Source organism: Brienomyrus brachyistius, chromosome 22, assembly GCF_023856365.1.
Source record: "Brienomyrus brachyistius isolate T26 chromosome 22, BBRACH_0.4, whole genome shotgun sequence".
Classification (NCBI taxonomy): Eukaryota; Metazoa; Chordata; class Actinopteri; order Osteoglossiformes; family Mormyridae; genus Brienomyrus; species Brienomyrus brachyistius.
In genome coordinates, this window is record NC_064554.1 from 5,995,031 (window position 1) to 6,018,992 (window position 23,962).

Consider the following 23,962-nt stretch of genomic DNA (forward strand, 5'->3'; position numbering starts at 1 on the left):
ACAACAGTCGAAAGGCACACAGTTTCTCACTCTCCTCTGCCTTCACCCCTCCCTCCCTCCCTTCCTTTTCTCCTGTTCATGCGCCTCCTCTCTTTCTCCTTACTTGTACTCATTGTATGATCTCCCTTTCTTACTCCCTTTTCTCCGGCCCTCACTCTCCTGATGCTCACTGTCCGTCTCCTCCTGCCCTACTCTGCATTGTACCCCTCCTACCTGCGTTTTCCATGTTTGTTCTTGACCCCCCCCCCCCCCCCCGCCTCCCACGCACACACGCTCTCTCTCTCTTTCTGGTTTCCATGCACTACCTCTCCTTGTTACCCTCTGAAACAAATACAACATCCTCCCCTCGGCCACTGGCCCCACCCCACACCTTGTCTCCACCGCTATGTGTCCGTCAAAGCAGCTCCCTGTACAGCAGCCGCCAGCCAAGCCTCCCCCCGGAGGGGGGAATGGTGCAAGCCAGAGGGGCCCCTGTTACCCCAGAACCTCTATGCAAACTCTGCCTCTTCTTGGATCAAACCATAGTGCACTGAGGTAACTCTAATGAAACAAACCAGATCAGACTACACACACAAACACACACTGTCACTGTGTCACACACAGACCTGCTCTTATTAAGACACACACACACACATACACACACAAGTCCTGTTGTCTTTACGCTTTGCCTCACAGAAATTGACATAACTTGTGTAATTATGTACAAAGACATCCTGGTCTGATGTTCATCGCGGTCACAGCAGGGTATTGTATGCCATATTGCTGTTGTACAATCAATAAATCTGTGTGTGTGTCTGTGGTTGCCTTGTGTATGTTGGATGGATATATGTTGGGGTGCCTGTATGTAGGGGTTGATGCCAGTTGACTGTGTTTCAAGTGTATGTCGGCTGATTGTCAGCTGCCTGTTCATCAGGTGAATATATGTCACTTGGCTCTGTGTTGACATTTTCATTTGATGTATGTCACTTGTCTGTATGTCAGGTGGCTGTATGTCGGATGAATGCATGTTGTGTGGCTGTATGTCAAATTAATGCATGTCAGGTAGCCATATGTTTGTATATGATGGATGGCTATATTTTAGCGAATATGTGTCAGGTGGATGTATATTGGATGGGTGTGTGAGGTTACTGTAGGTTGGGTGGATGTATGCTAGCTGTCTGTAGGTTGGGTGGCTGTATGCCAGCTGTCTGTAGGTTGGGTGGCTGTATGCTAGCTGTCTGTAGGTTGGGTGGCTGTATGCCAGCTGTCTGTCGGTTGGGTGGATGTATGCCAGCTGTCTGTAGGTTGGGTGGATGTATTCCAGCTGTCTGTCGGTTGGGTGGATGTATGCCAGCTGTCTGTAGGTTGGGTGGCTGTATGCCAGCTGTCTGTCGGTTGGGTGGATGTATGCCAGCTGTCTGTCGGTTGGGCGGATGTATGCCAGCTGTCTGTCGGTTTGGTGGATGTATGCCAGCTGTCTGTCGGTTGGGTGGATGTATGCCAGCTGTCTGTCGGTTGGGTGGACCTGCGTCAGGTTAATGTATGTATGGTGGCTTTAGGTCATTTGTCTGTATGTCAGGTGGATGTGTTCCAGGGTAATGTACACTCACTGGCCACTTTGTTAGGTACAGCTTGCTAGTACTGGATAGGACTAATTCTTTGCGGCATAGGTGCTTGAAACATTCCACAGAGATATTGGTCCATAATGACATGATAGTATTGCACAGTTGTTGCTGATTTGTCAGCTACATCTTCATGATTCTCTCGTTCTTCCTGATCCCATAGCTGCTCTATTGGATTCAGATCTGAGGCCTCATGTGTAAACGGTGCGTACGCAAGAAAATGTTGCGTACGTCTGTTTCCACGCTCAGGTCGAGATGTATAAATACGAAACTTGGCGTACCGCTACGCACATTCTCACGGCAGCTCCACACATGGCGTACGCACGTTAATGCTCGATTTTGTAAACAGACGGCACCCAGTGGCAAGTCATTGCTACTGTGGTTTCCTTTTTTTAACTCACAATCATAACGCTGATTTTATCCAATACAGCGACATCAATTGTATGTTGTTTACAAATGTACGGCACTTGATTTTAGTCAATTTGTAACAATAAAACGGTGCACAAAATGACCGAAATATTACAACTACCATGGCAGCTCTTGCATTATTGGAAGACATAGCTTATGGAAGAATTAGAAGAGCGTATTCAGGGATCATAGTGATTTCTTGGCTCATGATGATGACTGGCTTCTAAGTCGATTCAGATTTCCAAGAGCAATCCTTTTAGAGCTGTGTGCTGAACTTGGGCCAGCATTACAAAGGCAGACGATGAGGAATTGCACTATACCTGTTCCTTTACAAGTTCTGTCCACTCTCAGGTTCTTAGCCACAGGTGCTTTTCAGCGAGAACTTGTGGACCGATCGGGTATTTCTCAGTCAACACCAAGTCACGCCCTACCAGCTGTATGGGACGGCATAATCTGCTTGTCACCCAGATATATAAAATTTCCTTACACTGTGGTTGAACAGGCAAACATTAAAGCGCAATTTGCAGCGATGCCCGGTTTTCCCAATGTAATCGGAGCCATTGACTGCATACACATTGCTATAAAGGCACCTTCAGAGAACGAATTTTCTTATGTAAATAGAAAGCACTTTCACTCTATTAATGTACAAATTATGCGCGATTCGAACATGCGTCTCATTAATGTTGTGGCTAGATGGCCTGGATCAACCCATGATTCGCTCATTCTCAGAAAAAGTAGTGATGGAAACAAACTAGAAAATGGGGTGGCACGTGATGGCTGGGTGCTCGGTAAGAAGATTTTTTTTTTATAATTTGACCCAATATTGTAAGCTTTGTTTGATTTAACCATTTGACAGTTCCTTAGGGAACTCTTTCCTTCCTTTTTCCTATGTGGTTTATCCATTGTTGTTCAAGAAAAACACAGAACCAAGTTGGTATTTATACAGATTTATATATGCCAATATACATAATTATGGGCTGGTCGGGGGGGTCGCTATGGGCTCGTTCACTTCACGTTCACTTTCACGTTAATTGGGATTTATAAAGGGAATTTTTCTTGCGTACGCACATTCCCAGTTTAGCCCATATGCCATGTTTTAGTGTGAATTCTATGCACGTTGTTATACATGAGGCCCCTGGTGACTGTGGAGGCCATTTGAGTATAGTGAACTCATTGTCATGTTCAAGAAACCAATCTGAGATGACATGAGCTCTGTGACCTGGTGTGTCATGCTGCTACAAGTAGCCATTTGAAGCTAGGTATGCTATGGTCATAAAGGGATGGACATGGTCAGCAACAATACTGAGGTAGGCTGTGGCATTTAAGTGATGCTCACTGGGTACTAATGGACCCAAAGGGTGCCAAGAAAATATCCCCCACACCATTACACCACCACCAGCACCCTGAATTGATGATAGAAGGCAGGCTGAATTGATGATAGAAGGCAGGCTGAATTGATGATAGAAGGCAGGCTGAATTGATGATAGAAGGCAGGCTGAATTCACGTTTTCATGTTCTTTACACCAATTTCTGACCCTACAATCTGAATGTCACAGCAGAAATCAAGACTCATCTGACAGAGGGAGATCATGCTAACCAGTCAGAAAGAAAATCTTCCATTTTCCAGTCTTGGTAAACCCATGCCCACCGTAGGGTCTTTGCTGACAGGAGGTTCCATGTGTTGTGCATTCAGAGATGCTCTTCTGCATACCTTGATTGTAACGAGTGATAGAGTTACTGTTTCCTTTCTGTCAGTTTGAACCAGTCTGCCATCAAAAAGGCATTTTCGCCTAGAGAATCACCGCTCACTGGATAGTTTTTTTTTTTTCGCCATATGATTGACTGATTGACATTTGCTTCAATGAGCAGTTGAACAGGCAACTACTTAATAAAGTGGCCAGTGTATCTTGGGTGGCTGTATGTTGGGTGGATGTGTGTCACGTTATTGTATGCCAGGGCAATGTATGTCATGTTAATGTATGCGGGGTGCCTGTATGTCAGTTGTCTGTGTGCCAGGTGTCTGTATGTCAGTTGTCTGTGTGCCAGGTGGATGTATGTCATGTTAATGTATGCTGCGTGTCTGTTTGTCAGTTATCTGTATTCTGGTGGATGTATGTCTGTTGTCTGTATGCCAGGTGCATGTATATCATATTAATGTATGTGGGGTGTCTGTATGTCAGTTGTCTGTGTGCCAGGTGGATGTATGTCAGGTGGATGAATGTCATGGAGATGTATGTTGGGTGTCTGTATTTCGACTGTCTGTATCCAGGTGTCTGTATGTCAGTTGTCTGTATGCTTGGTTGATGTATGTCATGTTATTGTATGCCAGGTGTCTGTATGTTAGTTGTCTGTGTGTCAGGTGGATGTATGTTATGTTAATGTATGCTGGGTGTCTGTATGTCAGATGTCTTTATGCCAGGTGGATGTATGTCTGTTGTCTGTAAGCCAGGTGCATGTATATCATGTTAATGTATGCAGGGTGTCTGTATGTCAGTTGTCTGCATTCCTAGTGTCTGTATGTCAGTTGTCCGTATGACAGGTGTCTGTATGTCATGTTAATGTTTGCGGGGTGTTTGTATGTCAGTTGTCTGTATGCCAGGTGTCTGTATGTCATGTTAATGTTTGTGGGGTGTTTGTATGTCAGTCGTCTGTATGCCAGGTGTCTGTATGTCATCTTAATGTTTGTGGGGTGTTTGTATGTCAGTTGTCTGTATGCCAGGTGTCTGTATGTCATGTTAATGTTTGTGGGGTGTTTGTATGTCAGTCGTCTGTATGCCAGGTGTCTGTATGTCATCTTAATGTTTGCTGGGCGTCTGTATGTCAGTTGTCTGTATGCCAGGTGTGAGTATGTCATGTTAATGTTTGCTGGGCGTCTGTATGTCAGTTGTCTGTGTGCCAGGTGGATGCATGTCATGATAATAAATGCTGGGTGGTTATACACAGGTCTGTTAGATACAGATGTTGACTCTCTGGAAGCATGACCATGATTTGTATCTGATGTTTTTACCCAAACTCACATTTGTCAGTTTAACAGGTCGTCCTGCATATTTGGTTGATTATGTCACATGGTGCTAAGCTGTGTAATGCTGTCCCGTTGGAGGGTGCTGATGTTACGCCCACTGAGTGTGTGCTGGTGTGTTAGTGTGTGTCCTCCTCACTCGCTCTCCTGTGCTGTCACGTGGTCTCTCGCTGACACATGCTCCTCCCCGCTGCTGCGTCTGTCTATCTTGCGTTTTGTGTTGCTCTGCTCCGTTTCTCCCATTGACCTTTGCCCTGGTGAGGTGATGCTGACTGACGACTGCACCTCCCAAAAGAGTAGGGTAATCATGCTCAGCCTCCTTTATCTTAAACACCTTTTTGAGGTGAGCTGTGTCCCTCCTTTCCATCTCCCCCGGGCAAAGTGTCGTGGATTTAGTGGTGCTGATTAGATAACTGAGGTCAGGTGATCAGTATCTCATTGGCGCAGAGTGGGGGTGCAGTTTGGGGGTCTTCACAAGGTTCCTCACTCTATCTTTGGTCCTTTTAGCATGTTCCCGCTTAAGGAAAATGGAGCAAGGGCTGACGCAGGCCAGATGCAGATGAGCGAGTGGCTTGCAGAGCCAGGGGACTGTCCTCTGTCCCTAGTGACATGCTGCTCACTTGACCTGTAAACATGCTTCATGCCTCAGCTGTTGAAATACTCAGGCTATATGAGCAACACAAGCTCCGTGCTTGCACACACTGCGGGTCACTGGCACATTGGCAGAATCCAAAACTAACAGACTGACATACTGCAGGACTGACACACTGACACATTGCAGGACTGACACACTCCAGGACTGATGCACTTACACAGTGTAGGGTTGCCACACTGCAGGACTTACACACTGACACAATGCCCGACTGACACATTCCAAGAGTGAACAGACACACACAGTAGAACAGACACACTGACACATTGCCAGACTGATACTCTGCAGGACTGAAACACTGACCCACTACAGGACTGACACACTCCAGAACTGATGCACTGACATACTGCCAGAGCTGATAAACTTCAGAACTGACACACTGCCAGGCAAAAACACTGCAGTACTGACACTCTCCCAGGGTAACTCACTTCCAGGCTGATACACTCCACAACTGACACACTGACACACTGCAGGACTGACCCTCCAGGACTGACACACTGACATGCTACAGTATTGACACACTGCCAAGACTGACACACTACAGGGCTGACGCACTGCTAGGCTGGCATACTCCAGTACTGACACACCGACACACTACAGAAGTGACACTCTTCAGGACTGATGTACTGACAGACTACAGGACTGACAGACTGCAGGGCTGATGCTGTGACATACTGCAGGACTGACACACTGCAGGGGTGATGCGCTGCAAGGCTAACACTGAGCCCTTGCCCCTGACGCTGTAAGGTAAGTGACAGCTGGCCTGGGTTGCAGGGGGTGTTCAGAGCTGCTTTATGTTTCCACGATGATGTTGCGTGTTGGCACTGCACCTCCTCACTCCTTAAAAGGAAAAGGCAGCCAGAATGGACGCAGTGATGTGGAGCTCAGTGGGAGACCATCATGGCCAGGTGCCCTTGAATGATACATGTCATTTAAAATGTGGGGTGTGCCTATTCCCCTGAAAGTGAAAGTGTGGGGTCAAGAGGCACGTCCTGACATGGGTACATTCGCAGAGATGCATGACGGGTCAGCATCTCAGCAAGGCCCTAGGAGGCCAGCCTTTTCCTTTTGGAAGCAGTAGGGGGTGCTGTGCTGTTTTGTGCGTTCGCTGTGCCGTTTATTATATATGCCGTCTGCCTCCTTTTGACCTTCTGTCAACCAAATACAACTGATGTGGTCAGAAAAGGTCTAAAGGTCAGAGGATGCTATCCCCATGGCCCGAGCCTGTCCAATGTACCTGATGTGTGTACGTGTGTGTGCGTGTGTGTGTGTGTGTGGGGGGGTTCTCAGCATGTCTTGCGGTGGGTCGTTCTGTGCTCACTTTAGCTCGTTCTTTATCTCTCTTTCCATGAATCTGTCTGTGTCTGTCATTGAAACAAAATGTCCCCTTTTCTCGCCTCAGAGTTCCGTCCGTCGCCCTCCCCCCCCCCTCCCCCATTTCTCTCTCCTGTCCTCATTACTTCCCGTTGTTGTCAAGGAATCCGTGGAAGAGAGCATTCTGGGATTTGTGAGCAAAGGCTTGTGGGAAAGAGATATTAACAGTTTAACTGATTTCCGTTGTTATTGAATTTGAATTTAGGTTAAATAAAGTATGTCAATGAAGAGATTAGTGAAAAAGGTATTTATAGCTGTACCATCATATTCCCATGATGCACTGCACCTAAAATGACACCATAATGTGATGATGATTATTGCTGTTGTTGTTTTTGGTTTTCCTAATATTTTAAGTCTAATTTGACACTTTATCATACCCCAAATTAAGAACAAAAAATCTGAAAGCAAGCTTCTTGGGTCCAGTATTCTGAAGAATGTACAAGGTAATTAAATAAAGGCAGGTGCGAGGGTGCGTCCCTGTCCTGCAGTGACGGTTTATACTTCGTTTACGTGGCACAGAAGCTGCATACATGCAGATGAGTTACCTTTCAGGACCTTAATTGGAGCTTCAGGGCCCATTCTTCATTCACGTTGCTGTCTGTGCTGCCTCCTCCTGGGAGCTGGGCCAGCCGCGCTCCCCTAATCCCCCTGCTCTGGTTTCTTCTTGCTATTTGAATAACATGAAGCACTGCCTTGATCTGTCCCTTTCTGCTAACACACTGAGTAAGTGAGCTACTCAACAGGACACATTTCTTTCAGGGCTCAAGTCATGCTGTTAGTCCCATTCCATGCTGGGAGCATGGCGTCAGGGGAATGAAAGGCATCGCTCTCGGTATCTCTAAGCTGTGTCCGTCTCAACCACACGCTTCTCCATTTCAGACGTCAGGTCTTGTCCCTCTTTCTTTTAGTCTCTGCTTCCTCTCATTCCCAGAAAAACCCTGTATAATAATCTCTCCATTTCCAGTTTTGTGGTTTGTTGCATTTTTTCTGTATGTATGACTGTGCCTGGGTTCATGTGGCATAAAACAGAACATTTCATATGCAGTGTGCCAAGTGTGTCATAGTCTGTCTCCCACCTTTTTGTTGCATTTTTTTTCCTCAGTCTGTCACAATTGCTATGCCGCCTGTTTGTTCAGTGTCTCTCTGTCTCAGTCTGTCACAGTCATTCTGCTACCTGTTTTTTCTCTGTTTGTCTGTCAGTCACTCTGCCACCTGTTTGTTCTCTGTCTCTCAGTCTGTCACAGTCACTTTGTCGCCTATTTGTTCTCTATCTTCCAGTCTCAGTCTGTCATAGTCGCTATGCCACCTGTTTGTTCTCTGTCTCTCAGTCTCAGTCTGTTACAGTTGCTCTGCTGCCTGATTGTTCTCTGTCTCAGTCTGCGACAATCACTATGCCACCTATTTGTTCACTGCCTCTCAGTCTGTCTGTCACAGTCGCTCTGCTGCCTGATTGTTCTCTGTCAGTCTGTCACAGTCACTCAACCGCCTGTTCTTTGTCTCAGTCTGTCTCAGTCTGTCAGTCAATATGCCGCCTGTTTGTTCAGTGTCTCTCAGTCTTAGTCTCTCACAGTCATTCTGCTGCCTGATTGTTCTCTCTCTCATTTGCTATGCCATGTATTTGTTCTGTGTCTTAGTCTGTCACAGTCTCTATGCCGCCTGTTTGTTCTCTGTCACCCAGTCTCAGTCTGTCACAGTTGCTTTGCCACCTGTTTGTTCTGTCTCAGTCTGTCATAGTCACTTTGTCGCCTGTTTGTTCTTTGTCTCCCAGTCTCAGTTTGTCACTGTCACTCTGCCACCTGTTTGTTCTCTGTTGTAGTTGCTATTGCACTACTTTGTTATCCGTCCCTCAGTCACAGTCACTGTGCAACCTGTTTGTTCTCTGCCTCAGTCTGTCACAATTACTCTGCTGCCTGTTTGTTCTCTGCCTCTCAGTCTCAGCCTGTCAGTCACTCTGCCACCTATTTGTTCTCTGTCTTAAAGTCTGTCACGGTCACTCTGCCACCTGTTTGTTCTCTGCCTCTCAGTCTCAGTCTGTCACAGTCACTCTGCCACCTATTTGTTCTCTGTCTCAAAGTCTGTCACGGTCACTCTGCCACCTGTTTGTTCTGTTTCTCAGTCTGTCACAGTCGCTCTGCCACCTGTTTGTTCTCTGTCTCTCAGTCTGTCACAGTCACTCTGCCACCTGTTTGTTTTCTGTCTCTCAGTCTCAGTCTGTCACTGCTGCCTGTCTTTTCTCTGCCACAGTCTGTCACAGTCGGTATGCCACCTGTTGGTTCTCTGCCTCTCAGTCTCAGCCTGTTGCAGTCGCTCTGCTGCCTGATTGTTCTGTCTCAGTCTGTCACAGTCACTCTTTCACCTGTTTGTTCTCTGTCTCTCAGACTCAGTCTATCAGTCACTCTGCTGCCTGTGTATTCTCTGTCTCTCAGTCTCAGTCTGTTACAGTCACTCTGCCACCTGTTTGTTTTCTGTCTTTCTTTCAGTGTCAGTCTGTTACAGTCACCCTGCCGCCTGTTTTTTCTCTGTCTTTCAGCCTGTGTCATGCACATAGATGCAATATATCTGATCTCTACAGATATATTTCTGTATGTGCATACCTCACTGGTTCAGTCTCATGAAAGGACAAATAAAAATTTGTTTGCAAATATTGACCTGGGCAGCTGCTGTACCGAATCCATAGCTAATCTGAAAACATCCAGGGATGGGAAGCATTGGACTCACCTGAAGACAAAGACTTCAGAATATTCTTCAAGGGAGAGAATCTGACCAGTGTTTATTTGGAATAGACAGTACTGCTTTGCTATTAAATCAGACGGTAAAGCAAATTAAAATCTTAATATGTTTTAAATACCAAGTCAAGGTCAATATTTGCATTTGTCCGGCAATTTTGCCTTGCCTCTCCCTCCCCCCCTGAGATTAACATTCATTTTCCATCCCACCCCCAGGCCCGCTCTACAGCCCCCGTAGTGTAACTAAAGTATAACCAGAGGTAGGTACTCAGACTCACTGCTCAGCATGTTGCCACTGCAACATGTTTTTATTTCATGTTGTACTGCTTGCAACCTGGATTCTTCTTGAGTTTTGTTCCTGCACATTTAATTATGATGTCACTGCAGAGCAGATCATGACACAACTGAATTATCAATTATCATTGTGCGATTAATTAGTGCAATCAATTATAATGTCACTGTAGAAATAATTATTATGCTGATTTGAAAACATGTTTTAAAAAACACTAGCTATTGTTTGTTTAGTGGTATGGAGTGTATGCATCAACTCAGCAAATAGCTGATTGTGAAATGTAAGCTGTCCTCTCAGGTGTTTTCAATGTGAAATGTGAACATGCTGTTTACTCTCTAACATCAGACATCACCATTAATACCACGTGACTCAGCTGATGTCTTTTTTAATCCCCTTTCCTTCTCTGGGAATGCTGTGGGAATGTCGCAGTTCTGGTCTCGGGGGAGACATCTGAACTCTGCTCTGGGGAGTTATAAACATAACTCTCCCAAAATATAAACCCGCAGAGAATGGGGGGGGGGGGGGGGGGTGGGGGGGGGGGGGGGGTTGGTTGGCGTTTGGGGTTAAGATTCACCACAGCCATCACAGTGAATAGTGCCCCCTGCTGGTGGGATGGTCTGGTTGGGAGTGAAGGATTTTTCCCAGAACGTGGATTGCAATACTAACAGCAGCCCAGCTGTGTCTTGGCAGACAAACCTCCAATAAGCTGTTCAAGAATCTTTAATTACTGAGCATTAAAATGATGTTGTCATGTTATTTTACTGTCCCTGTATTGCATTTATCTAGTTGTTTTTGCTTTGATTTGCTGCTATGTGGAGTACATTTGTTTGTGTGTGTGTGTGTGTGTGTGTGTGTGTGTGTGTGTGTGTGTGTTTCTATGTCCTTTTCCCCAACATGCATCTCGCATGGTCTGCAAAAAAGATGTTCTCTGCTCGCCTCCTCCTGCTGTTTTTGGTTTAATCTGCCACTCTCCTCACTGCCACCTCCTCTATCCCCCTTTCTGCTGCTTTGTCCTTCCTTCTCTCTGCTTTCTCCTATTATCCTCTCTTTGCTGCCTCCTCCTCTTTCCCCCCTGCCACCTCCTTTTCCCTATCTCTACGTTCTCCTCTTTCCACCTTTCAGCTGCCTCCTCTTCCTCCCTCTCTGCCTTTTCCCCTTTCCCCCTCTCTTCTGTGACTAAGTGCGTCCATGTCTGCTGATCACTAGAGCAGCTGGTCTTTCGTCTGTGAGCTTCTTTATGTGAACAGTCTGTGTGCAGTACACTGCCCAAGTGCATCATGGGAACCATGCCAGCAGTCCCTGAAAGATCGCAGATGGTGGACCTCGATTTGTAATGTATCAAGCATATGTACACAGAATCTTTGAGTTATAAAAGCAATGATTCTCTTCCGATTTGGTTCCTGGGGTCAGATAGTGTAATAATTGGGCACTTTTGTGTTGAGGTTAGATGGGGCCGTGTAATTGGATAAGGGGTAGAACTGGAGATCGGTGACTCTGCCTGCCTGGCTCCAAGAAGCTGCCTGTCACTGTTCAGAAGGGAACTGAGGTACTGAGAGCCTTGTCCTCCAGCGACGGCACAGAGGCTGCCTGAACTCTCTGACCATGTTGTTCTGACACTCTTCTCCCTGTTCCGATAAACTGTCATCCTCAGCTTCATGTTTTTCAAACATAGCCCCTGGTCCGCTATGGGACCGTTAGTCCGCTTAGTGGGGTGTTGTTGGGGGGGGGGGGGTTGCACATTTTCACGTGGACAGTGAGGCGTGTGTGTCGGCCGCTTTGTGCCGCTTGTTCTGTCGTGCTGTCAGAGTGAGCTGTGTCTGTTATTCTCACTCACCGCAGACGTTTGCTCACCTTTGCTGTGTTTTGGGGAAAAGCTTTTGACTGATGATGATGTAAACGGCTAAGTGACGCAGTTCATGACTCTCATTCTCCTGTCTCTCTGTCTCTGTCTCTCTGTGTCCGTCCGTCCGTCCGTCTGTCTGTCTGTTTGTCTGTCTCTGGCTTTATTTCACGGTGTAATTTGTTTTTTTTTTTAATGCCATTTGTATTGTTATTATTTTCATTTTTAATGTTTTTTTTTTTCTTGCCACTTAATCATTGAATTCCTTTCGCTGCTGTTGATTATGATTTCCTGAACTTTTGACCCCTCCCTGTTTCTTTGGCCCCGCCCCCTCGAACCCGCAGCCGCGTCGGGCTATGAGAAGTCCCGCAGCCTGAACAACATTTCTGGCATGGCGGCGGCCTCCATGCGCCTGACCCCCATCAGCAGCGCCCCCTACGAGCGCTTCGAGCCCCCAGGGCCCCTGCGTCGCTGTCGCTCCCCCATCCCATCCATTTTGTAGCAGAACCAGACTAACGACTGTGCCATTGGCCAATATAATGATAATGATAATAATGAATCCCACGGCGCCCCCGTCCCAATTGGGCCGGAACTGCAGGCTATTGGTGTGTGATCAAATATTTGCACTTAAAGTATATAGAATATTTATTTTGATAATAAGCTTTAAAAAGAGCCATTGCTTGGTCAGATTCTGACCTGAAAGCAGACACCAAAAGAAAAACCCAGTCCAACGTAATCTCAATGAATTAGAGAGATCTTCCAGAAGCTTCCAAAGGCTTCTCAACGTTTTAAGAATGACTTGTAGCCATTTACTTGATCTCTGATGTGAATACAGTGTGTGGGATAGCTAACACACACACAGACACATACAGTCACACGCACACACACGTTATTTGTGTGTTGAATGCATGAAGGTATACACACACGCACACACAGTAAGCGAACACAGCTACACACACTGCTGTTAAAACAAACATCGACGGAAAAAAAATCACCCTTTATTATAATGGGTGGCAATCAGAAAATGCAGAAAATTATTGTCATTATCATTATTGATATTTTTACAAATATTAGAAGGAGGGTAAAAGACTGCTTACTCATTCTTAAAATCATTGACATTATTAATATATAAAAACTGAATAGCAGTGAAAAAAATGCAGAGTGGAATTACATGTTTATTTTTTTAATGGAGGGCAGTGAAGAGGAGAGGGGCAAGGCTGGTGTGGATTCATGGGTACTTTTCAGGGAGAGAAAGATGACAGAGGAGAGAAGCTTTCACTTAGCCTTTTTCTTTATCATGGATTGACTTTCACTCAAGGAACCAACATGCAAAGACTCTATTTTAATAAGAATGGATGATGGACAGAAAAGTCACTAAGCCTGGAAAAAAGGAGGAGCCACTCAGTCGAAAGCAAATATCATGTAGCCTAGAAAAGGGGGAGGAGCCACCCAGTAAATCGTGAATATTCATTACTCAGCCTGGAAAGGGGAGGAGCCACAAAGTCAAATGTGAATATTCATCACTTTGCCTGGAAAGGGGAGGAGTCACCTCCATTGCTGTAGCTTTTTTTTCCTTCTTATTTGAACTGTTGACAGACACACATCTGCAGTGCTGTACCCTGAATGCAGTGCCCTCCCTCCAGCCGCCCCCCCCCCCAGTGCACCCCTGTCAAGCTGCTTGATGTGGTTCCTAGAATCGTTAGCGGACAGCCCCTTTTTATTGCCATTTTTTTGGCTACGTGCTCCCAATTTTGTTCACATCTTAGGTTTTTTTCCTTTTTTGTTCCGTTTTCTCTTTCTGTTTTCTTTGTTCCCACCCCCCCACCCCCCCCCCACCCCCCATCCTCCCTTGCATTTCGGATGACGATCTCCGGGCGAAAATGAAGGGGGGACTCTGAGTGGAGGCTGGACTGCCAGCAAGCGATAGAGGAAGATGAGGAAGATGAGAGAAGGAGCAGGCAGCGGGTGTCCAGGCAGACGGCGTTACCGCGTTTATCTATGAGACAGGGGTCCAGCTCCCAGCCACGGCGCTTATGAGCAGACGATTAGCAAGCATCCCATCTCCTTTTCTATGATTCAAGTGCAAATATGTCAGTGACAGTAATAGTAATGATATGAAAATATTTTTCTACCCGTATTGTTATTATTGCGACTTATGTGTCTGGTCACTCTTCATAAGGAACTTTTTTATTGATGGTTCATTTACAGAATAGGTCTTTATTTTTCTAATTGCTAAATTATCTTTCCCTTTTTTGTTTTAATATATCCAAATGGAATATGTAAATGTAATGATTTACATTCTGCAGGCTTTGCATTAGCTATAAACATGTTTCTCTTAGTATGTCGGGGAATTTAAACCTGTTACGTTCATTATCATCCTTTGGCTTCCCTTGTCCTCCCCCCCCCGATATCTTCCTTCCCCAAACATGGAGGAGGTGACATGCTGAAGGCGGGGGGCGCCGTTGCATTCTCTGAGACACGCGGACCCCTCCTCGGCCGAGGCGTCAGCCCGGGCGCTAAAGGACGGGCCTGAGCCTCCTGGGGGAACAAAACCCAGCGTCTCGCCGGCCCAGTCCCAAAGCCCGCGTGGGGGTGGGGGGGGCCACACCTCGACCAGTGCTTTGCTGAGGGCCCCGTCTCCGGGGGTGTATTTGGCGGCAGAGAAAGCAACTTTGCTGAAGTGTGTTTGCAAAAAAAAAAAGAAAAAAACTACTAAAAAGAAACAAAAAAGCTCAGGACACTTTAAATGAAGCATATCATTAGGAAAGGCCTGCTGTACGTGAATGCCTCTGGAGCGCCAGGCATGCAGGCCTGTTAGCACTGCGCTGAAATGGCTGCCGCTCTTATGTAACCATGTTAAATATACTGATCTCTGGCTTCACACACACACAGCATATACAGAATAATGCCACTTCTGTCACCTCTTTTAGGTTTGTGGGGATAATTGCTCTGTATTCCAAAGCTGGACCCCCAGCACGCCCTAAGCTGCCATGTCTTCGTTCCACCCAAATTCCCTTTCTTCTCCTGTATCCATGTCTTTTCACTCCATCTCTCTCCTCCGTCTCACCTTCTTCCTGTATCCACGTCGTTTTTCTTCTCTCCCCTCTGTTCTTCCTTGCTACAGTCCTTTGCATCTCTGTCCCCCCTCCATTCCTGTCCTTCCCCTGTATCTGCACCGTTTTCCTCTCCATCTTGCTCCTCTGGTTCCTGGTCTCTGTATTTGTACTAAGAAATGTGCTTCTATTACACCCATAATGGCTCTAAATGATAAGTATAGTTTTAAAATTAGTTTTTATTATTTTTTTTACATGCATGAGTTCCTACTGCAAGCAATAAGAAATGAATATATCTGTATTGTCTATATTATGATCTACGAGTATGTTTTGATAAGGCACCTTGTTCTGTTTAAATGTATATGTAAATTCATATATGCGTACATATATGTTCATGTACGTAAACGTGTGCATTTATATGCAGCTACAAGCTGGCTGATTGCATGCTGATTTCTGAACCTCCTAACAGGCAGAAGGGACGCTGCTCTGCATGCCTTTGGCCACTAGGGGGCGTCTTCCCTGTGACTCATGTGGCTTTGGGGTTACTTTCACAGTCAGCAGTACAGTGGATGGGACTGCAGGCTGGATGATGTCATTATCAGTACTATGATTTTGTAATTTTTTTCATCTTTTTTACAGAAATCTATTCTGAAAGCTTATCAGATATATGCAAAATGAAGCAGTAACTGTGAGTTGACCCAAAAAGACAGAAACAAATCGACTTCTTCCTTCAGTTGTAGGTTCTAGCTAAATGCAGCTCCTCTGCTCCTCCTGCATTCATCCTCCTTTTCTGTCCTCCATCTATCAGTCTCACGCTGGGTTCCCTCCTTTAGAAGCTGAGAGGCACAGTTTTGCCAAGACTGAGAGTCAGGAGGTGTTGAGATCTCACCCTTCATGTGGGCTTGCAACCCATTTACATGACACACTGAAATGCCTCTGAATGTCTCCTGCGTGGATGGTATCTATTTCAGAGACAGAAGCTGGTCAACGGCATTTACTTCGGCCACCATTTCAGCCACCATTTCAGTCTGATGTTTGTGTCATTTCATTCAGTATCATTCTGAACATTGATACAACTGTGGACAGTGTGCCTTCACTGATCTGCAGCTTCTATTCACTCCAGGGTGTCTCTGCAGAGTGGCATGTTCACTGAAGATCTAGGTGACAGGTGACCGTGTTTGGTCAGCAGGTCCATCATCACTTGGCACATGAAGCAGTGGTCATCTGAGAGTTACCTAAGAAAGACAGCATCCCTAAAGATTGTGGGCCTTCTCACTGTGATGAAAGGCCTTCCACAATTACAGCACTTTATACATCTACACATCCTCTTGGAGGGTATGTTAACTTCAGTCAATTTAAAATTGTGGAATAAAACTACAGAACCACAGGCAGACACGCCGATAATAATACAGAACCACAGGGAGAGATAGAAATAATAATAATACTGAACCACGGGTAGACAGAGAAAATAATACAGAAATACAGGTAGCGACATGGATGGCCATACAGAAACTGACAGATAATAATACAGAACCATAAGCAAACACAGAGGCAATAATACAGAACCACACGCAGGCACAGCTGTAGTACTACAGAACCACAGACAGACACAGAGATGATAATACAGAAACACATGCAGAAACAAGGATAGTAATACAGAACCACAGGCAGATGCCAGCATAGTGATACAGAACCACAGGCAGATGCCAGCATAGTCATACAGAACCACAGGCAGATGCCAGCATAATAATACAGAACCAGTTGAAATAGAAGAACAGCAGCATGGGAGTTTCCCACAGCACTATGAAGGTGCAGATGGATGCATGAGGGCTGGAAGTGACATAAATCCCACACAGATGCAGAGCAGATCTGCTTTGATGCAGAACCTCGATTTCCGAACCTGGACTCTTCATTCACTCATCTGCTCACTTCTCTGGCCATTTGTTCCTTTTCTCTAATCGTTTCCTTTTCGTCTAACACTTGATAAAACTCAGGAATTTATCTTTTCATGACCTTGACGCTTTTCTCTCTTAATGGAAATAATGTCTGTCTGAAGTTAAAAGGAAAGAGTTAACAGTAATGAAAATGCTTTGTGAGATGACTGCCTTCGTGTTGTGCTTGTGTCTCTGTACATTCTCCACTTTGTCTTTCCCATTCCTCCATTGTCTCCACCCTTTCCCTCTGACACTTCACTCTTTTTCTTTGTGGTGTACAACTCTAACTGTAATACTTCCACAAAAGTGAACTTTTAACAATGGGAGTGGGAACAGTTAATGTGAATATCTCCCCTTAAATGGAATACAAATGACAGCCCTCAAGAATAGACATGGAAAAAAAAAACAACATAAGGAATGAAAATGATGTTTTTGGGGGAAGCATGTGAAGTGTAACGTAAAAAGAGGACTGTCACCCAAGGAAGAAAGAACTAAGACTGCGAACGGAGCAGGAAGGCGATCGTTGGCCGCGTAAGAATGTTTGTATGTTTCCTGTCACATGTTCTGTGTTGCCATTTCTGACTTGGTGTGTCTGAGTATTATTCCTGTCTGTTAGTACAGTATGTGAACCTGCTTATGGGCGTGAGTGTGATCTGCAGTGTAAAATGCTCTGTAGCCCTGTGCACGTGTCTGCAACTCGTGGGGGTTTTAATTATGGCCTTTCTTATTGACTGAGTAATCATCTCTCTTTTTCTCCCTGCTGTGATCTTGACGAAATGCGATTGTTTCGATGCAGATGAGGGCAAATCTGTGTAAAATGTTTGGACTCATCTGACAAGGTGGTGCCGGAGCCCAAAATTCGGTTCTGTGTGATAGAACATTTGGTTCTGTTCTGTTTATCATTTGGTTCTACTCAATTGAACATTTTGGTTCTGCTCCGTCAGACATTTGGTTCTATTCCGAAGAACATTCACCTGAACACCTTGATCTACCTGTCAGCCTTTTAGCAAAATGCCACCCATTAGCAACAGTGAGTGGCTCTGGAGGAGTCCGGTGTCCCGAGTTGTGGTGAATCTGCTGTGTGTCCAACAAATGCAAGCGAAACACACGGTGTCCTCTCCACTGCTCTTATTTGTTTGTACATTTTAATGGAAAGTGATATTTTTTACCTAAATTGCATGATTAATCAATTAAGGAATCGTCAGTTAAAACCCCAAGTGTGTGTGTGTGTGTGTGTGTGTGTGTTTATGTAAAATGCATATTACAATTATATGTATGTGTGTATATGTCTCTATGAATATACACACATTCAAATACTCAGTGTGTAACTTTCATGTACAGCTTGCATAACTTGACTAAGGCTGACTGATTATTTGAATTGGACCCTCCGTGAAAGTTACACATTGAAGCCAAATGACGTCATTCTTGTTTTCTGATACTGTGGTGTACTACAATTCCACACGGGGACATTGCCCCAGTCATTTCAGTATGTACGAAATCCAAAACAGTGAAGCACTTCCCAGCACTACCTGCTATCGTTCGGTCCTCATTACTGGATTGCAGTATACCACGGTATTTGGTCAGCTTGTTCCTTATCGTTTCCTTTTTTTCTTAAAGCGACACTGCGCACGCATGTCCTAACCACCTCTGTGTGTGTTTTCTTCTGTTTCAGTGCTGAGTTTCTAAAATCCCCCTTTTCTCTAAAGAAGAAACACCAATGACAAAATCCAGTCTGCAAAAGGAAGGGCGGTGCGAAAGCGAGGCGGAAAAGATGGAGAGAGAGAGAGATAGTGAGAGAGAGAATGAGAAAGAGAGCCATCTCCACGCACAGATAGACTGAGACTCTCGTTATGAGAACATGGAGGGACACACAAACTCCCTGCACATATGTTACTGCACCATTGTGAAGCCCTGACCACTTATGTAGCATTTGTTGATTGAAGACAAGCTGTTGTAGGAGAATCTCCTGAATAACACATTGGTATGTCACTGCTGTAGATCTCTAACCAATGACTGAGCCATGCTCGCCTCCCTTTTCCAACCCGCCAATGACCAAGCCATGCCTGCCTCCCTTTTCCAACCAGCCAATGACTGAGCCATCCCCGCCTCCCTTTTCCAACCAGCCAATGACTGAGCCATGCTCACCTTCCTTAACCAACCAGCTAACAGCTGACCCATGCCCACCTACCTTTTTCAACCAGCCAATGACTGAGCTATGCGCATCTTCCTTTTCCAACCAGCCGATGACTGAGCCATGCCCGCCTTCCTTTTCCAACTAACCAATGACTGAGCCATGTCTGCCTCCCTTTTCCAACCAGCCAATGACTGAGCCATGCCTGCCTCCTTTCTCTAATCAGCCAATGACCAAACCTTGCCCAGCTTCTTTCTCAAATCAACCAATGACTGAACCTCGCCAATCTTCATTTCTGATCAACCAATAAGTGAGTCTCCACATCTCTCTTCTGATCAGCCAATGACTGAGTCATGCCCCAAACCTAGTCAGCCAATTGCTCTCTCCTTGGATCAGCCAATGACTCTGCCTGTTCAGTGTTTCTCCTATAACTAACCAGAAGGGCAACCAGAATTTTCCTCTCACTTGGTAAAAGCAGTATAAAGGTTTCATGCATTCATCTGTAACTTCGCATGCTGGCTGAAGCAGTGGGAGCCTGAAGCCTGGCTGACAGACAGGCTAGATGGAGGTTCTCACTTACAACTGCTCCCCACTTTCTCACACCTCTGCATATGCACTGGCCCTGTTGATGCTTCATGGATCTTCTAAGCCAATATGAGCACAGATAAACTTCCCCCTCTGCAGTCAGCTAATGTTAGTGGGGACCAATCACATGCTGTGATCTGGGGATCAACATCGTCAGCTACCTTTGTGTCTGCAAACATCAGGGGCAGCGGGAATAACATCTGGCTGGTGCTCTCTCTCTCTCTCTCTCTCTCTCTCTCTCTCTCCCTCTCTCTCCCTCCCTCCCTCCCTCTCTCTCCCTCTCTCTCTTCATTCTTTAACATTTCATAGTTCAGCTGCCACGTTACGCATCGCATGGCATGAAAGGCATAAGAAGGACTGAGGCCTACAAGTGGAATCAGCAACATTTCTTACTTAAATCACCAAGAGTGAAGATTCAAAAACAAAGATAAAATTAACTCAACTGAGCAGCTTCTCACGGTGAAACAGAAGAGAGTGAAAAGGGTTTAGGAGGACAGAGAAGGTACCATGTACAGAAATGGTGAAGGTTTATGCTTCTAGACAAATCAGGGGAGAAGACACAAAAAAAAAACAAAAGAGCATTTTTATTACCTAGTTTACCAGCATGACGATTCTGCATGACTTTACTTCTGCAAGGCCTGACTGGAAAAAGGAGAGGTCAGTAATTAAAAAAGAAACTAAAAGACATACATTATATGCAACTCAAACAAAAAAAGGATTATACAAAAGAGGATCTCTATTTTGTTTTGAATAATAAAAATAAATAAATAAAAAAACAACACTGCAAGATGAACAATATTGAACAATATTTTGTTAAGACCTCGGTTTGAGTGCCGGACATGAACTCTGCCACGAGCTTCCTGGACACCCTGGAAGTCCCTGGAAGTCCCTGCATCTCCTCTGCCCTGGGGCTGATTCTCCTGCGACTCCGCCCCTTTTCTTCCCTCCCATACCCTGGGACTCCGCCCCTTTTCTTCCCTCCCATACCCTGGGACTCCGCCCCTTTTCTTTCCAACCATGCCCTGCGACTCCGCCCCTTTTCTTCACACCCAAGTCCTGTGACTCCACCCCCTTTTTCCCACCTAAGCCCTGTGACTCCACCCTATTTATTCCTACCTGGGCCCTGTGACCCTGCACCTTTGTCCTACCCAGGTCTTCGCCCCACTCTCAAACCCATGCTTCCTCTTGAGGGCTGCTAGCGAGGCTTCAGAGCAGCACTACCCCAGGCCAGTTGTGGGAACACAGCGCCCCCCCCTGCGGCTGTGGCACCATTCGCTCTTGATTGCGACACCAACAACAGCAAATAGCATTTTTATTTTTAACTTGTTTGAAAGACGTTGTTTTTGCTGGATGGTGCTTTATCTCGAGTCCCTTTGCCCTCGCCTTTCCCATCACAATGTGAGTGTGTAGCTGGTGTCATGGCTGAAGCCTTGCACTGCCCCCTGCTGGTACCACTGAAAATGTCCCCACAGTGGTACATGACGCACGACATTGTCGTGCTCCTGGGGTCACCAGCTTTCTGAACTGTCTCTGTGTTTGGGGAACCAGTGGCTGTCGTTCGCACCTGAGGCCCTGGGCGTATGCAGGGTCTGCTCTGGTCTAGCAATAGCAAACAGTGGCAGCTGACAGGTGATGCAAGCTTGGACCTGTGGCCTACAGTCAAAGTGAGTTGTATCGTGTAAATCTTCAGTGATTAATGCATTTTGTACCATTATGCTGTCTGACATGTGAGGGACACAGAAGGTTATGGTCCTGACTTTTAGAAAAATCGCAAAGCAGGCAAGTTAAGGCAGGAACTGAGATCCACTCAGATCAGTTAGTTCATCTTTATTTTACATTCTTTTTTTTCCCCCACGATTAAACTGCTTGATAAATTCACCCTATTTTCTTTTTCCTCTGTTCACCTTTTCTTTCTTTCACTGTCTCTTCTGCTCGCTCTCTCCTTCCCTCCCTCCCAGTGCTTCCTTTATTGTCCTGATATATGGAAGACAAATGTGTTAAGGGTGTTAAGACACACCTGCCCAGTCCCTCCTGCTTCTAGGGTTAGCGAGATGAAAGGCTGTTTCGGACACAGATGCTGAAAAACGTAGCATGAAACAGCCAAGTGCCGGTGCCTCGGGGTGTCTGTCCAGGTCACCAGAGCTGGGGTCGCTCTTCATACCTAATCAAAGCCAAAACCCTCATTAGACCAATGGCAGCAGCAGCATCTGTGCACCTTTACTTGAAATAAACCTGGAAACATATCAGAAGCGTGCAGTGAGGACCTTGCGGTCACATGGCTGTGCTGCCCTTTGACCTCTCTCTCTGTCCCCGCTCTGCTCGCTCGCTGGCTCCATGCATCTTCCTCCTTTGCATCCCTGCCTCCTGTTTTAATGTCATATTGTTTGAAGTTGAATTATAACGCATGTGTGAAAAAAGAAAACAAAGCTTACTTCTGAAATGGAAAGAATGATGTAACTCTCTCTCTCTCTCTCACCCCATATCTGCTCTTTAAAAGTACTGAAAGAAAATGCTGAGCCCTGAGCTAACAGGCCGCAAGTAGGAAGTGGAAGCGAGCTTTCATTGGCTTCCCACCTGTTGTTCTATTTCATTCCATACGGAACGCTTTTGATTCCCCTTTGTTTAAGGACCCATGTCTCATAACCGGCTTAGTTCCACCAAAAGCACACAGTTAAACTCTCACACCTCTTGGTCACTCAGGTAATCTTTGTGATTCCAAGTACAGGAACCTGGATCATTTTTGAGTTCGTTGGTGGCAGAGTTTGCAGGACGCTGATGTCAGAAAGACATCACAAGATCACTTACATGTGTGGGCACTGCACGTAGTTCCACCAATGCAAAAAAAAATCTAAAAATAAATGGCCAGATGTCTTCATGTTTCTCTAAACATCTGTCTCCACATGTTCTCTCCTTCCCATAAATATAGCTTTACAGTAGCATAGCTTCATAGTTTCGCCACTCTGCTGAAAGTGGCCACTCCTGGTGTGGTTATGCTTCCGGAATACCTCTAAGCAGCCTGCTTTCTGTCTGAGATCTAATTACTGGCACATAATCCACGATTGCGTGCGATGGTGTCGTCTAACACCAGGATGTGAAGGACTCGGGTCAGGAAGCTTATCTTGCTGCTGTCAGGCTTTCACAGAGTGGCGGAATGAGCCACCATGTGATGGGTCACGGCTGAGGCCAGTGTGTCAGAGTGATTGTCTTTCACGGTTCTCCTCTGCTGCCTTTCCGTCTGTCCATCCCACAGGGGGTGGACGCTGAGCATCACCTATCATGGCTGCCCGGTCCTTTCCTTGGGCGCCCAAGTCAATAACACAGATCCTCCTGAAAGTCCCATCCCACCACAGGGTCCTCTGATCCATTCCCATGTTTATCTGGGTGTTTGAATTGGGAAGATGCAACTGACAGCGCGGCACGTGTCACTGTAGCACAGCAACGTGCTGCAGAGGGCGACAGAGTGCAGGATTTTAGGGTGCCGGTCAGACAGGAAGGTAGCGAGAGAGAGAGCAAGAGAGAGAGAGAGTTACAGAAAGGTGTGTGGGGTTAGTGTTATAACGATGCTGGATTAATTTAAAAATGTAAAAAAGAAAAAAAGTAACTGTATAAATGATATTTCAATGGAATGTTTATTATTTATCTTTTATATTTTTGAAAAATGGAAAGAAAAAAATTAATAAACCGTCGTAATTTAACAAAGTTTGTGAAAAAAAATGACAGAAGAGCTATATTATTAAAAGTATGAGTTTGAACACGAATGCAGCTTACTTGAACTCATCTCCCCTGTAGATAGAAAAAAAGATAAAATTTAAAATCGTTAAAAAACACAAAAATGAATTAAATCTAAAAAGATAACATAATTTAAAAATAAATAAAAATATCAAAAGCTTATGCCAAACTTTTCAGTATGTGTCCAGTGTGTTTATTATTTCTAAGTGTGTCTTTGTGTACTGTGTATTTTTATGTGTTCATTCTTATTGAGGGAATATAACACTAATTTTTTTTTTTTTTGTGATGTTATGTCAGGAATACAATACCAACACCAACTATTCATATTTGACTAATCATATTATTCATCAATATTCACAATGAAAAGTTACATTTTTACCTCATTATAGAAATTCCTTCTCATTTGTGTGCGTAACATGGGGTGATGGGCAGACATGTGACCAGCCCATTCACCAATCAGATGATTCCAGGCAACACGCTGTTGGTCTCCCAGGGCATAACGTGCAGGTTTTACTTAAAGAAAAACTCCACCAGACATTTAATTAAATTCATGCTGTTTCATCAGCTCCATCTATACAGCATCTATACACCCTCAGCTAAAAAGCCTGAAACAATTCA

At 45.3% G+C, this 23,962-nt stretch overlaps 2 protein-coding genes across 13 annotated transcripts in view; both read left to right on the forward strand.

The window, feature by feature from the left end:
* kcnc3a (potassium voltage-gated channel, Shaw-related subfamily, member 3a) overlaps nt 1-21,493 on the forward strand; it is a 55,453-nt gene extending 33,960 nt beyond the window's left edge. For 3 of the 12 annotated variants that reach the window (XM_048991624.1, XM_048991626.1, XM_048991625.1), the window contains exon 5: nt 12,257-13,723. In XM_048991624.1, the coding sequence (XP_048847581.1) occupies nt 12,257-12,414 (158 nt within the window). In that variant the 3' untranslated portion in view covers nt 12,415-13,723. Of the gene's footprint in view, nt 1-400; nt 535-9,996; nt 10,041-12,256; nt 13,724-13,798; nt 17,431-18,571 lie in introns of those variants that run through there. The other 9 variants (XR_007384758.1, XR_007384761.1, XR_007384760.1 and 6 more) reach the window with 8 other exon arrangements.
* LOC125718098 (keratin-associated protein 10-7-like) lies at nt 545-10,034 on the forward strand. The gene is made up of 2 exons (XM_048991631.1): nt 545-1,163; nt 1,344-10,034. Exon 2 carries the CDS (start codon nt 8,704-8,706, stop codon nt 9,667-9,669), a length of 966 nt encoding a protein of 321 aa, XP_048847588.1. The 5' UTR covers nt 545-1,163; nt 1,344-8,703; the 3' UTR covers nt 9,670-10,034.
* Nucleotides 21,494-23,962: the final 2,469 nt, after the last annotated feature.